This window comes from Melopsittacus undulatus, chromosome Z (assembly GCF_012275295.1).
Source record: "Melopsittacus undulatus isolate bMelUnd1 chromosome Z, bMelUnd1.mat.Z, whole genome shotgun sequence".
Taxonomy (NCBI): Eukaryota; Metazoa; Chordata; class Aves; order Psittaciformes; family Psittaculidae; genus Melopsittacus; species Melopsittacus undulatus.
The window spans coordinates 82,372,021-82,386,140 of record NC_047557.1 but is presented as its reverse complement, the minus strand read 5'-3'; the positions used below and the strand labels follow the sequence as shown (position 1 = coordinate 82,386,140).

Below are 14,120 nucleotides of genomic sequence, written 5' to 3'. Positions count from 1 at the left end.
GAGCACTCTCTGGGGAACAAACTGTCCCTAATCTCCAGTCTAAACCACCCCTGGTGCAGCTTGAGGCTGTTTCCTCTCGTCCTATCCCTTGTTCCTGTGGAGCAGAGACCAGCCACCTCCTGGCTCCATCCTCCTGTCAGGCAGTTGTAGGGAGTGATAAGGTCTCCCTTGAGCCTTCTCTTATCCAGACTAAACCTCCCAATTCCCTCAGCCTTTCCCCATCACACTTGTGCTCCAGGCCCTTCACCAGCTCCGCTGCCCTTCTCTGGACCTGCACCTCAATGTCTCTCTTGTAGTAAGAGGCCCAGAACTGAATACAGGATTCAAGTATCCATGGGTTACCATTGGCTGATTTGCTGCCATGAGCCACTTTCTGGGCTGTGAATGATAGTCTGGAAAGGCAGGAAGGAGCTGCTCAGCCCTCTAGTACGTTGCACAGCAAGAAGGTACCAGAGTGCCCATAAAAGAGCTTGCTGGGGTCTTAAATGCAGCAGCCTCAGAAAGTGCCTAAGGGAGACTGGTACAGGGCTGGGGTGTCTATTGGGATGCTCTGAGTTAATCGGGTGCTCAGCCTCTTGCTGGAAGGCAGGGTTTGGAGGCTGAACAGGCACCTGGGGACAATTCCTACCCTTTTCTTTGGCTAGCAAGGTGGCAGACTGGGCCAGTGGAATACCCTGATTCACCCCCAGCAACTCGTCATCTCTCCAGTTCCACTCTGAGCAGCTTCTGGGGACCAACAGGGAAACTTGCCACACCAGTGAAAAATGCACACCCTTTTTGAACCATCCCCTCCTGGAAAGGTAAGTTCTCAGGAACAAGTGACCCCATCCCAGCAGTGGTGGTGGGGGGTGACATTGGCAGATGTTTTATATCACATTCACATCACTGATAAAGAAAAAAACCACCCTCTTCCCCACTCTGGGACAGTCTGATCCCGCTCCTCTGGACCAGCTCTATTTTGAGCTGCCAGGAACCAGGTTTCCCTTGGTGTGTGTTCCGATGTAAGTTATGGGTCTAAATAGCAAGCAGGGAACTTTTAAGACCCTGTGCACACATGAGCACCCACCTCCTGTGCCAAGAGGACGTGCAGCTCCACAGGCCCTTCCCTGGTAGGACTGTGGTGCTGGAGACCCTGCACCTTGATCAGTGAAGAACCATCACAAGAACTTCACCCACCCTCACTGGGGTGGTCTCTGGGCTGGTGCTGCCATGAGCAGCCCTTGAGCTGCATCCAGCCCTGCTCCCTCTCTGCCTGGGCATCATGTCCTGGCTTCCCCCCTTTCCAGCAGGTTCCAGGTGGCACCCAGCTCCAGCTCTGAGAAGTGCTGGGCTTCAGGAGACGAGCAAAGGGTATCCCAGACTCCCCATGGTCTGCATCGTGAGAGGAAAGGAGCCAGAGGCAGTGCTGGAGAATGCTGACACTTTATTCCAAAGCAGATTGCCTTGCTCCCAGCTCTCCTGAGCTCCCTGTGCTGGGAGCAGCCACCAGCAACGGGATCTGTCCACCACCGGCTCTAAGCTTGAATAATGCTGTCGATCCAGTTTCGGAAGTGGCTTACACGGGTGTAGACAGCTGGTGTGTTGACATTGCAGTTGCTTGTACCCCAGGAGACAATGCCAATCAAGGTCCAGAGGCCCCCATCCTCGTATACCAGAGGTCCACCAGAGTCACCCTGCAGAGAAGACACTTCCTGTTTAATGGTCCCACCACATGCTCCAAACTGGTCCTTGCCACCCCCAGGCACCTGGTCCCCTGGACAGAGAGCTCCATGTCTCTGGCTCTGCCCGTTCAAGGATGAGGAGGAGGAGCCCATATGTCATCCTCTTCCTCTGGCCTTCCTGTGCTGAAGCAGGAACAGCTCCATACCTGGCAGGATGAGGCACCAACACCTCCAGCACAGACCATGGAGCTGGTGATCTTGCTTCCCCAGTACTCGGCACACTCGCTGGAGGAGATCAAGGGCAGGGATACCTGCTGTAGTCTCTCTGCCAGCACGGAGGCTAGGGGAAAGAAGCATCATAAAATACCCTGGTGTCAGTAGCTCTTCTGGGGCCTTTAGTTACAAGGCACCCTGGGCAGGTGATGCCATGCAAAGCGCCTTTCCATCCATGCCAGTGTATTCCTTCTTCCCAAGAAAATGCCCCATCCCTGGCAGTGCTCAAGGCCAGGTTGGACGGGGCTTGGAGCAATCTGCTCTAGTGGAAGGTGTCCCTGCATGTGGCAGGGGTTGGAACTGGATGAGCTGTAAGGTTCCTTCACACTCAAACCATTCTGTGATTCCCTGATTCCACAGGAGAGATCAAGTTGGCCAGACAGCCCCGAGCAAAGGCAGACTTGTGCCCATTCACAGTTTGCACCCATCCACGTCCTGAGCACACACCTACACCCGTGCTTGCACCACTGCACATGTATGCACACCTGTATATGTCAAGACAGGGTTGCACACTGTCCAACTCCCCTATGTGCAGACAAGGTGTCACCCCCAAAGGTGCCACCGAGCACACTTGGACCATGCAGGGCCCTCCCCAAAGCTGCAGTTATTTACAGTTGACACTGGTGCGTCCCCAGCCGGTGGTGACACACTGGAGATTGTTGGGCAGATGCAGGTCAGCAGGGGGCAGGCAGACAGGGGACACATGGGGTCCCAGCTTGGCAGGTGAGGCAAGCTTCAACAGGGCGATGTCATTGTTCAGGGTGTAGGGGTTCCAGTTGGGGTTGGTGACAACCTGACAAGAAATACCAGAATGTGAGAGGGGCTTTGTACAAGGGCCTGTAGGGACAGGACAAGGGGGGATGGCTTTAACCTGACAGAGGGGAGATTGAGATGAGCTCTTAGGCAGAAGTTCTTCCCTGTGAGGGTGCTGAGGCCCTGGCACAGGTTGCCCAGAGAAGCTGTGGCTGCCCCATCCCTGGCAGTGTTCAAGGCCTGGCTGGATGGGACTTGGAGCAACCTGCTCTAATGGAAGGTGTCGCTGTGCATGGCAGGAGGCTGGAACTGGATGAGCTTTGAGGTCCCTTCCAACCCAAACCAGTTTGGGATTCTGATTCATCCCTGTCCTCCAAGAGCAGCTATTTTGCAGAACTGCACCCCCATCCCAGCACCAGGGCCGCCCAGCTCACCCTGACCACATTCTTCACTTGAACAGAGCCAGCCCTGGAGGTGCGGTCATATCCCCCGAGGACGACGACATGGAAGAGTGGCCTGCAAGAGGTAAGAGGGTCAGTGGGACACATGGCAGGCAGCACCTGGGGTGGGAGCAGCGCTGGGAGCATGCTGCACTGACTGCCAAAGGGAAGCCACCATGGGGACAGCCTAGGGGGAAGCCCCTGGCTGCTCACTTCCTTAGGTGCTGGCCTTAAGGGCTGTCCCAAGTGCCACTCGGTGATGCCCAGTGCACCCTAAGCCTCCAGTGGCACCAGCATGGGCTGGCTGGACATTGTTCCTCACTTGAATTCACAGTGGGCAGCAGTGACAACCCAGTTCTCGTTGATTAAGGAGCCACCACAGAAGTGGGATCCAAAGCGGTTCTGGGGAGGAAAGAAGGAGAAAGAGCTGGGGCTGGGCAGGCTGAGCTCCCTCCTGAAGTGGGGGACAGGCAGAGGGTGTCACAGGGCCCCTTGGTGCCTGGAGAAGGAGTCAGTGCAGTACCTGAAGGGAGACCTGCCAGGGCCATGATCCAGGCACTGCATTCTGCCCGTTGATGATCCTCTCAGTGTGGTGGAGTGAGGGGCTGATGCTGGGCTCCCCACAGCCTGCGGGAAAGGCAGACGGGCACAGGGGTGACCCCAAAAGCTCAGGGCTCACACCTAGGCGCTACCTGTGCAGATGCAAGTGGCTCTATGTCACCATACCCAGGGTGCCATGGTTCTGCTGCACCCCAAGGACCTCCACACACCCATCAAAGTGCTTACCTGAGACGGTGCTGGCAAGGGCCAGGCAGGCAACTACCCACAGAAATGCCATCCTGGAAGGACTCAGCTGTGCCCCTGAGGCCACCAGCTTTATATCAGCCAGGAGCTGCATGGCTTGTAACTGGGCAGGGTGAAGTCCCTGCTGTGGGGGCCTGGCCAAACCTGGCACCTATCCTGTCCCGTGCAAGTGTGGACGTGGGAACAAGCTGTCAAAAGCACTCTGGGTGCTTGGGCTGTGACAGCTGTGTTTGTGCTGTGGAGCACTGCCGGCTAGTGCTGGGGGCACACAGCTGGGTTGGCAGTGGGACTGTGTGTGCTGGGACAGATGCCAGTGCCCAGGCTGGGGGAGGTCACCCCATCCCCTGCCTTGTTCACATCTGCTGGCACTAGAGCTCTTTTCCATGCGAGCCCTGGCCTGGGATAGTGCCGATCCCAGCTGGATGTTCCCAGGGCACAAGGACAGACCATGAGCCATAGCTAGATGCAGGTGAGCATGTCCCAGAGCCAGTGGGGCAGGTGGGGTGTGCAGACACCTTCCCAGGCAGGCAGGAGATGTAGCCAAAGCTGTAGACACTGCAGCCCCCAGGGAGGATGGGGGCACCTACCCTGGACACGGGGGTACACAGTGTCTCATCACCCCTGGGTGATGCTCCTGTTGTGGTACCCGGAGCAGGGAACCATCCCTGGGGTGATGCTGAGCATGGGGATGAATCCCCCTCTCCCCTCTGTGCCTCCCCATATGCCTGTCCCCGGCCCTAGTGCACTGGGGAGCAGAGCCTGGATGCTGGTGAGTGATTGCTGAGCTCAGGCCTTTATTTCTGACAGTGGTGCCATGCAAGGAGAGCAGGATCTGGCCCACCATAAGGCAGGAAATGTGGAGGTCCTACAGGGTGCTGCAAGGGCAGGATGCAGGAAGAGAGACAAGGCTTCTCTCCTGATCTCCACATGGCACTTGGGGAGGACATAACCGATGGCTGGACAGCAGTGAAGATGGAGGAAGAACAATGCCCAGGACAGTGCTGCCCATCATGGAGGAAGCTTGTGACAGGGGGATGCTGAACACCAACACAACAGTCTTGGACTCGAGTCCTGTCCTGGATGTTGGCAAAAGAGTGGGGCCAGAAGCTGAGCAGGTCAGAGGAACTCAGAGCTGTCCCTTCACACCAGCAGGGACAGGATTGACGGCACTACCCCAGGTGCTCAGACCCCCTTGTGCTCTTCTCCTCTGCGTCCATGAGCCACGATGAGCTGGCTAAGCTGCTCTCCACTTTCCATGCGGGGCCCAGCCTGGTGGAGCAGCAACAGCAGACTTCTGAGTTGAGCCAAAACAGAGCAAGACATCCCATGGCTAAAACCCTCCTGCAAGCTTGGGTCTAGCAAGGCTCCAGCCTGCCTCAGGGCTGAGGTGGTTAACAGACTCCATGGTGGGATGTGCTGGCTCAGAGTTGGGGAAACCCAAATATCTCTAGCCCCACAGAGACGTGGACTAATCCCAGCTGCAGACTCCTGTCCTGTGCTCTGTGTCTCCTCTCTTTCCTGCAGGCAATAGGTCAACCCTGAACTCCTGCCCCAGCAGTTCAGTACAGCAACTACAGGCTGGTTTTCTCCTGAACCGGATCTCCTGGGACTGGTGCTTGCAGCAGGGAACAATGAGCCCAGCAAGGCAAGAGCAGAGGAGGATGGCACATACCCAGACTGTCTCCAACATAGGGCAAGGTGCTGTGTATGGGGTGCCATATGGCATCTCCACTCTCCTCTCATGCAGTCTTAGCAGTGTCCTGCATGGTCCATATGTCCATGGGGCAGTGGGAGCAGGCTGTGGGCACAGTGTCAGGCACACTTGCCCTTGCGAAGGCAGAAGGGCAGCTCCGGCATGGGGACCAGGATGGTGCTGAAGATGGGCCGGTAGCTCTCCGGCACAACCTGGGGATGCTGTGCCATCATGTCCAGCACCATGTGCCGCACCTCCTTGGAGACATCACCTCGGATATCCAGCAAGGTGGAGATGTGCTCATCACTGGGAGAGAGCAAGAGGTGAGTCAGGTGCTGCTGTCTCATGGCACTGTCCACAGTGTCCCACAAACCTCCCCTGATCAAGAGAAGCTGAGCTGAGCCCAGTGGAGAGCTGGTGCCCTGCACCAGCCAAGCTTTGAAGTTTACTTGAAAATAACCACACAAACCTTATAGGTTTGGTTTTGCCATTTCATGGGTTTCAGCTAATTCTGATATTTCCAATTTGGTGGTTTGTGATTGCTCACACTTGGTTTGGCCACCAAATACAGGTGTGTGAGTGCCACAAGCAGAACTGCTTCTTCCTTTACATCTTTGCCCATGGGACTTCGCAAGAACCCCTCAAATCTGGAGCATGGGAAAGGGAAACCTCAGGTTGGTGCCTGCTCTGCAGTGTAACCTCCCAGGGTCCATCCCAAGCACCTGCCCTTGGCAGGCTCACACCTTCCCCTTCTCACAGGAGGCCAGAGCCAGGCTTTTACCTGACATCAGGGTACTTGGTGATGAAGCCTAGCACCTCCAGGCTGAGCAGTGCTGGGTCTTTGAGGCAGATCAGCTCCTGCAGGGCAAAGACAGCCTCCAGGCTCTGCTGACTCTGGTCCAGACCCTGGGAGGGAGAGCAGCCACATGTGGGATCACAAGGCCACCACAGTGGCTGGTGAGATGCAGCCCAGTCCTCAGTACCAACACGGGGATCTGCCCCTTCCACCTCCCCATTCAGCATGTCCCACTGTGCAGCCTCAGTGACCACCACTGGACAAGGTGGATGGTCCCCTGAGTCTCCAATCCAGCCAGTTCCTCCCACCCTGGCCTCCCAACTGCCCAAGTGTAATAGCCATATCTTGTTCATGGGCTGATGTACCCAGCTCCATCCTAGAGCGCAGCAGGAGGGTGATGGATTGGAGCTGTGAGCTCCCTGCACGGACCTCACTGTGTCCAGCCCCAGCTCCCCAGCACATCACAGCATCTCTCACCAGCCCACAGAAGAGCTCGCGGAGCTGCGTGGCATCCACCAGCAGGCGGGCACAGAGCTGGCCCCGCTCCTCCTCATTCTTGCACACCACCTTCTTCTGCATGAGCGCCCGCAGGTACTGGCTGGCCACCAGCAGCTCGGTCTCCATCAGCAGGAGCTGGGCAGGGAGAGCTGTTAGCACTGGGCACAGACTGTCAATCCCAATGGCCCAGGGAAAGGCAGAGGAAAAGGAATTGCATACAACACCAAGCCATGAGGACAACCTGCTGGGAAGCCCCCTGGCTGAAGGGACAGAGAAAGGAGCTGAATTTGGGGGAAACCCCGAAGAGCTCTGCATGGTGGTGCCCTCTGAGCTGCTCCAGAGGATACAGGCTCTCCAGCAAACCCAGCAGAGACTGCATCCTCTGCAGATCCTGCACCCCAGTGTGGCACCCAACCACCCACCCTCCTCACCCTACAGACAAGAGCCATTTGAAAGACACTCAACAGCAACGGTACCATGAAGACAGGCCTCCTGACGCGGGAGAAGTCCTTTGCGTACTTGTCAATCACTTCGCACATGCTGCTGACAGGCTGAGACCCCAAGAGCCACTTGCGGGAATGCAGCTGCAGGCAGAGGGGCTGGAAGGAGCAGAGGAGCAGCCTTTGGTGCCCTGCTTCCACCCACCCTCACAGCCACGGCGCACCTTGATATCCCAGCATTGCTGCCTGCTCTGTCTGCAGTGTGCCCCCAGCCCCTGCTGCCAGCCGAAAGTCACCATCAAACCAGAGGACTGCTCCAGATTAAGAAATGATGGAAACATACAGGGTCTTCCCCTCTCTCACACCCAGAGAGCCACTGGTTAGGGCTTTATCTAGGTCCCAATGCCCCATTGTGAGCAGCACCCAATGTCTGGGCTGCAAGCTGCTCCTTTTGGAGCTTTTGGCCTATCTGCTGCGATTTTCTTCTTAATCCCCAATCCACTTCCCTTGTATACATGTAACATGTTTATGGACAAGGGCTTTGATCTCCTACTCCTGCCCCGCTGTCCTTGCCTGTCTACATGCCTGCAGGCAGACATTTCCTCTGTGTCTGCTGGGGCCAGAGCAGTCTCCACACTGCCTGCGAGCACTTCACCCTTTAACTGCTCCTTTGTTTTCATGGCATTTGAGCCCTAAATAGCAATGCCATTCCTTATTCCAGATTTTCAGTCCAGGAAAGCTAAATGTGACTACGCTGGCAGGAAATGACTCAGGCAGCACATGCACTCATATCCTCTTCAGGACATCGCCTCTCTCCTGTTGGTTTTCTGCCATGGAATAGACATCAAAAGGAGCACTGGGCAGCCGGGATGCTGTGGCTCCTGGTTTCTGTTGGAATGTGATTTAGTGGCGATGAGACATTTGCCCCAGTGATGCAGCGATGTCTGGTGACACATGGGGTGAGCTGTGTGTGGTTATCAAGGTCTGGGAAACAGACTGGTGGAGATGTCCACAGGATGATAGCAGGGCAGGGGGTAGTGGTGGGGATGCTTGGCAGGAATGTACCGCACCCGGGGTTGTAGCTGTAGGGTTGTTCTTGCTGGGGACGGGTTTGTTGCAGCCCTGCCAGCCTCAGTGGCTGTGAACAAATGTACCTGCAGGTCCAGGAGCAGCTCCTCCAGTAGCAGCTGGCAGGCTTTCTTCTGTGTCCTGTCAAAAGCAGCACGGAGGGACAAGGGGACTTCTCTGCAGGCAGTGTCAGTGTCCAGGGAGGAGACAGAGGAGCTGGGAGAGAGAGCAGAAGGCAGGATACAGCTTCCTTTTGGGTGGTGGGATCACTACAAGAGCTACAAGGTGCTGGGGCACGTTACCTGAGAGCCAGGTTGTTGTTGAGTGTGGCCAGTAGGTAGGACACATAGTACTTGGGTATGGAACGGTCCTTCTGGTGCTCCTTCCCGCACTGCACCATGGCTTCCCGCAGCCTGCAACACAGTTAAACATGAATGGGCAGACCTCTGGATGTCTCCCCGCAAAGACCTGGAGTTGGGATGCTCCTGAGGGCACATGGACCTGCACCTGGGGTGCTCCTGAGGGCACCTCCTGCACAACCCTCCCAGCTTACATGGCACTTTCCAGCCACCAGGCTGGAGAGTGACAGGTTACTGGGCAGGGTGGGAAATTGGACCCATTCTGGACCCCCTTGGAAGAGCAGAGCCTGGTGCTACCAGAGAAGCCCCTGGGGCAGCAAGCCCAGAGAACTGATGCCCCATGAGGGCTGGGACAGTAGTTCCATGGGTAGACAGGCTGCTGAGCCTTCTGTGACCTGGATGAGCACTGGGTGCTCTGCAGCAGATCTCCTCCATCAGCCTATGATGCTTGGCCATGGCACCCCGGGTTTGTGAAGACAGGTAGGGGTGCAAGTGGCTCCACTGACCGGCCTAGAAATGCCTCAAGCTCCTCTAAGGCCATGTTGTAGACCTTCTGCCGCAGAGACTCAGTAATCAAGGAGGCTACCTGGATATTCTCTTTCAGCATCTGCAGAGGGAGAGGCGAGTGGAGTTAGTGAGAGGCTGCAGGCCATGACCCCCCTCCTGGGGGCTCTCATCATGATTCTCCACCCACAGTGCTGCAGACCCACCTGCATGACAATGATGGGCAGGGCTGACTGGAAGAAGCCCTGATGATCTGTCTCAGGTTCCTCTTCTCTGAACCATTCCTTGAACTCCACCTCCAGGGTCCTCTGCATCCACTCAAGCACACTGGCCTGTGGGATGGATGCTCACCACTGTCAGCCCAAGAAGTCAGGTACTGACTCCCTTTGAGACCCAACACAGCTGAGCAGCAAGTTCTGGGCCTCATCCCACAGGCTCACAGTTCTCTGCTGCTGTTAGAGCAGATGCTGGCTCAGTGGTGGCCACTGGGTCCTCATACCCATTGACCATCCAGCTCACTCACCTTGACTTTCATCACGTATTTCCTCTCTGTCTGATCCACGAGTTCAGGGGACATCAAGGGACCCAGAGCAGAAACGTCCACTTCTGGGAGAAGGTCGGGGTGACCCATCATCTCTGGGCTGGAGGGCAGAGGTGGGACAGGGCTGGGAAGACCTATGTTTTCTAGGAGTTCCCACCTCTCCCTCTACCCACTATGATTCCTAGGCAGCCAGAGCCACTCTCCCAACCCACCCATGTGCTGGTGGACAGCCTGGCTCTCCACAACCTCCCCGGCTGGGTCAGTGCTGACCTGTGGTACACACGAAGCGCCCACTCCAGGAGGAGGAAGAGTGCTTGTTTGTCCAGGTCCTCCCGGAGGATGTCCTGGAGGTGGCTGCTGAGGGCCTGGTGGAAGGTGGCAGTGCAGACACTGAGGATTTTGTAGTGAGCTGGGACACATTGGACCATCAGGTCCTTCACCACACGCAGCTCAGACACAATGCCTTTCTGCAGCGCTGCCAAGTGCCTGGCCAGCCCTGACCCCTCCATGTCCATGCGGGGGGCTTGAAAGCGAGATCCTGTTATGGTCTCCTGGAAAACGTGGTAGAACTTCTGCCTCCAGCCCTTTGGACGGCCAGGGGGCAGGAAGGTGGCCTCCAGGAGCAGAGTATCATCTATTTTCTCCTCCCGCTCAATGATCCTTATAGCGCTGACAAAGAGAACTGGGTCCTCATGCACCAGATGCAGGCTGCTGCCCACGATGTCCCACAGCTGCTTGGCCAGGGTCTCATTGAGCTCCTGGAGGCCACTGAAGTAGGACAGCACAGTTGCCTGGCCGCTGGAGAATCCGCGGAGGTGCAGCTGGGAGAGGATGTCATCCCGGAGGTACTCCACCATCATGAGCTCTGCGTGGGCCTCCAGCAGCTGCTGCCCATGGAGCAGCTGCAGTGTATGGGAGAGAACCTCTTGGACTGTGGGAAAGGGAGGAGACATGCCAGGACTGAGTGCAGAGAGTGCAAGGGGTGACCACCAGGGTCATGGGTGCAGGGTAGCAGGGAGATAGTGAGGGGAAGGGACTGAAATCCAGGACTTTGGGAACACCATGTTGGATCAAGCCCTGGGGATGCAGTGGCATCTCCATCCACAGAGACTTTCCAAACCCAACCAGCAAAGCTCAAGCAATCTGTTCCAGCTTTGCCACCAGCCCAGGGTTGGACTGAAGCTCTCCTCAGTGCCTTTCAGCCCAAAGCCATGAGGACCAGGCCAGTGTCTTACCTGAGAAGAGCTGGGGCAGCACCTGGACCACCGAGGCCAACTGCATGTGCTCTGTCATCAGAGCCCGCATCTGCTGGAGGCCCTGGAAGCAGTCTGCAGTGTTGAGCAGGGCCCATCGCGCAGCCCCCAAGTCCTGGCACAAGCTCTGCACCTCTTGGGCTGCCGACCGCAGCTGCTCCAGCCCTGCACTTACCCCCTCCAGGTAGGACTGGACAGTGGACTGGGGAGCAGAAGAAGACAAAGTGACAGTGGAGCAGCTCCCAAAGGCTGGAGGACTCACACACCATGTGCCCCATCCCTACAAGGTCCCTTTTGCATCCAGTTTTGCAGCTTCACAGGGTCACACCTGCCTCTGCTGTCACACCATCATACCATTACATCCCAAACCCTTCTGCGATGACCCCATCTCATCCAGCTCCAGCAGGAGGAATGGCTCATGCACAGGTGGGAAATGGGCATCACTTTCAGTGACCAAGGCAGCAAGGTGAGCTGTAACCAGATGTTTTTCAGTTTTAAAAGACTACTTTGCTTCTGCAGAACAGTAAGAGGCCACAGGGTCCCCATGTGCCCCCATAAAGGGGGCATATTAATGGCATGAAGCACCTCAATGGCAATGCAAACCCTCCTCCCAAAAGGATTTCCATCTTTTCCAGCCCTGCTGCAGTGCTGGCACATCTCCATGCCCTGTCTACTCATTTAACTCCCAGCTCCTGGTGCCAATAAGTGCTTTAACCCAGCATCACCAGAAGCAAGTTGCTTTCTGAAGCCACATTGCTTAAAATGTGTCACCTCCTGGACAACGCACCCACATTCCAGGTAGGACAAACTATCTCCAAAATCATCAGGAGAAGGTCGAGGTGCTCAGACCTTCTTAGGGTCTGAGGTTAATTATTTCTTGGGTTACGCAAAAAGAGTTGCCCTGAGCAGGGAGCATGGGGAGCCCATACAGATGTGTGGAAATGGTGCTTCTCCTGTGGGAATCTACAGGCAGGGGCAGGCTGGAGCTCTTTGCCTCCTCCTGGCCATTGTGAACAGGAGCCTTTGGTGCTGGGACGGAAAGGTATGATGTGCTGAACACCCTTGGCAGTTTACTTTAAGGAGGGGTAGAGACACGGGAGACTCGTCTGAGGACAAGATTTTGATAGAAGTGGACACAGAGATGACTCAATGCACAAGAGGGAATGTTGTGGATCTCTGCTTCGGGGGGCTGTGGGTGTCCCTGGGGTGGGCTGTGCTGAACACTCACCTTCAGCCGGGACTGGATGGAGCTGTTCCTCTGTGTCTCTCGGCTGTGGTACTGCCCCAGCTCCTCCAGCTTCTCGGGGCGGTAGAACACCCCTGAAGCCCATTTCAGAGCAGCTCCTCTCGCCAACTTCTCGGCCTTCTCTGCTTCTGGCCACTCCTCATCTGGGGATGAAGCCAGGGGTTAAAAAGCACAATGAAGCCTCTCCTGGCAGGGCAGGAAGGGCCCCTGTGGCAGGAAGCTGCCATCAGACTTCCAAGCACACCCAGATGTGCGAAACAAAGACTGCAAGTGGGTTCACCTGTGAGGGCCCTTGAGACACCACCACCATGGGCTGGGGTTGTCACAGTGGCTGTGCTGAGGGGCTGCCACCCAGTCCCAGCACACAACCCCACCACCCTCCCAGGGCAGTGCTGGGCTGCCTGAGGAGGGGCTGATGCCACCAGGAAGCCCACAACAGGGCTGAGGCTTTGGCAGTGAGTCAGCAAGAGGGGTGGCATGATGGCAGCTCTTGCACGAGGAAGAGCCAAGCCGAGGTGAGGAGGTGGGGGGCCACAGCGTCCCCCTTGGCACAGGGTCCAAAACCATGCCAAGGACCTCTGGCCAGAGCAGAGCTGAGAACCAGTGCAGTTATCACATGCCAGCCCCAGCAGTAGATTTCATTGTTTCATCTTGCCCTATCCCCAGCACCTCCCTGCAGCCTGTGGGGATGTCACCATCAGGCTCTGCTCTGCTGTGAGCCTGCCTGCACGGGCACTAGAGGCTTCAGAGGAGACCGGTGGCTTTGAGGATGAGCCATGTGATGAGCAGCGCTGCTTTGGGCGCAGTTATCACCGTCAGGAAACGGAGCCAGGCTTCACCCTCTCCAAGAGCACAAGGACCAGCCCCGCACAGGGAAGAAGTCCATGGGGTGGTGAAGCAGAGGGCAGGGGAGACCCCGAATTGTGCTGCACATCCCTCCCTGCCCACCGCCGCCCCGGAACTGGCCGCATCGTCCCGTTACCTCTGGGGCTCGTAGCGCGCTCGTCCTCCGCAGACAAGCCCATGGTGTCCCGGCCGTGCGGGGCTAACGGAGCCAGGGCAGGGCTGCGCGGAGGAAGCAGAGCCGTTTCCTCAGCCTCAGAGTCCCATTGTGTTCCCGCAGCTCAGGACGTCAGGCACGGGGGGCGGAGGGGAAGGGCGGGGGGGGGGGGAGGGGGGGCACAGGGGAAAAGGTGTCGCGGCTGCCGCAGGGCTCAGGTCTCGAAATCACGCCCTGTGTGCCCCGGGCAGCCCCGCAGCCCCTCGCTGTGTCCCGCAGCTCTACCCGGGGAGCACGGAGAGAGGGGCGCCGCCCCCGCCAGCGCTTCCAGCGCACCTTGTCCGTCCTTTGCGGGAGCACAGCCAACCGCTGGGGGGGAGTGGTGAGGGGGAGAGAGAACAGGGGGAAGCGGCGATGGACCATCCCCACCGGGGACGGACCTTTCCCACTGGGGACGGACTTTTCTCACTGGAGACGGACCATTCCCGCTGGGAACGGCCCATTCCCGACTGGAGACGGAGCCTTCCCGGGCGGGGATGAACCCACCAGCATCCTTCTGCCAGACACAGCCCTCTCCGGGCGCGGGACAAAGCATTTTCCCTCGCGCGGGGACGGATGATGGGCACAGCAGCACCCCGAGCACTGCAGGCTCTAACTGTGGCCTCGGTGCCGCTGGGGACGCCCCGGTTTTACCCTGGACTGGTCCCCGCCGCGCCCGGGGCAGGCGATGCTCACGGCCAGCACCGCGGCCCCGCCGGGTCCCCCCACAGCAGCAGCCCAAACCCCTCTCC

At 57.5% G+C, this 14,120-nt stretch overlaps 2 protein-coding genes across 2 annotated transcripts; both read right to left on the bottom strand.

Moving 5' to 3' along the window:
- Window positions 1-1,514: 1,514 nt before the first annotated feature.
- CTRL (chymotrypsin like) lies at window positions 1,515-4,608 on the bottom strand. The gene is made up of 7 exons (XM_005152417.3): window positions 3,914-4,608; window positions 3,651-3,754; window positions 3,450-3,529; window positions 3,122-3,203; window positions 2,547-2,727; window positions 1,868-2,001; window positions 1,515-1,673 (listed from the first exon to the last, which is right to left on the bottom strand). The coding sequence occupies exons 1-7, from the start codon at window positions 4,023-4,025 to the stop codon at window positions 1,515-1,517; spliced, it is 852 nt and encodes a 283-aa protein (XP_005152474.2). The 5' UTR covers window positions 4,026-4,608.
- Window positions 4,609-4,695: 87 nt separating this feature from the next.
- Window positions 4,696-14,104, bottom strand: EXOC3L1 (exocyst complex component 3 like 1). Its single transcript, XM_005152280.4, has 14 exons — window positions 13,770-14,104; window positions 13,312-13,394; window positions 12,312-12,472; window positions 11,066-11,285; window positions 10,101-10,761; window positions 9,813-9,930; window positions 9,496-9,621; window positions 9,292-9,392; window positions 8,729-8,839; window positions 8,513-8,642; window positions 7,395-7,517; window positions 6,898-7,053; window positions 6,406-6,530; window positions 4,696-5,930 (listed from the first exon to the last, which is right to left on the bottom strand). Exons 1-14 carry the CDS (start codon window positions 13,922-13,924, stop codon window positions 5,744-5,746), a joined length of 2,457 nt encoding a protein of 818 aa, XP_005152337.3. The 5' UTR covers window positions 13,925-14,104; the 3' UTR covers window positions 4,696-5,743.
- Between the last annotated feature and the right edge of the window lie 16 nt (window positions 14,105-14,120).

What these genes read in the sequence shown, in the direction of transcription:
- CTRL (XM_005152417.3), bottom strand. Translation starts at nt 4,025, where the DNA reads ATGCAGCTCCTGGCTGATATAAAGCTGGTGGCCTCAGGGGCACAGCTG. An exon ending in CCTTGCCAGCACCGTCTCAG is followed by an intron (nt 3,755 to 3,913) that starts GTAAGCACTTTG and finishes CCTTTCCCGCAG; the next exon opens with GCTGTGGGGAGCCCAGCATC. An exon ending in AAGTGAAGAATGTGGTCAGG is followed by an intron (nt 2,728 to 3,121) that starts GTGAGCTGGGCG and finishes ATTTCTTGTCAG; the next exon opens with GTTGTCACCAACCCCAACTG.
- EXOC3L1 (XM_005152280.4), bottom strand. Translation starts at nt 13,924, where the DNA reads ATGCTTTGTCCCGCGCCCGGAGAGGGCTGTGTCTGGCAGAAGGATGCT. An exon ending in AATACGTGATGAAAGTCAAG is followed by an intron (nt 9,622 to 9,812) that starts GTGAGTGAGCTG and finishes TCCATCCCACAG; the next exon opens with GCCAGTGTGCTTGAGTGGAT. An exon ending in AGCTGCTCCTGGACCTGCAG is followed by an intron (nt 7,518 to 8,512) that starts GTACATTTGTTC and finishes TGCTCCTTCCAG; the next exon opens with CCCCTCTGCCTGCAGCTGCA.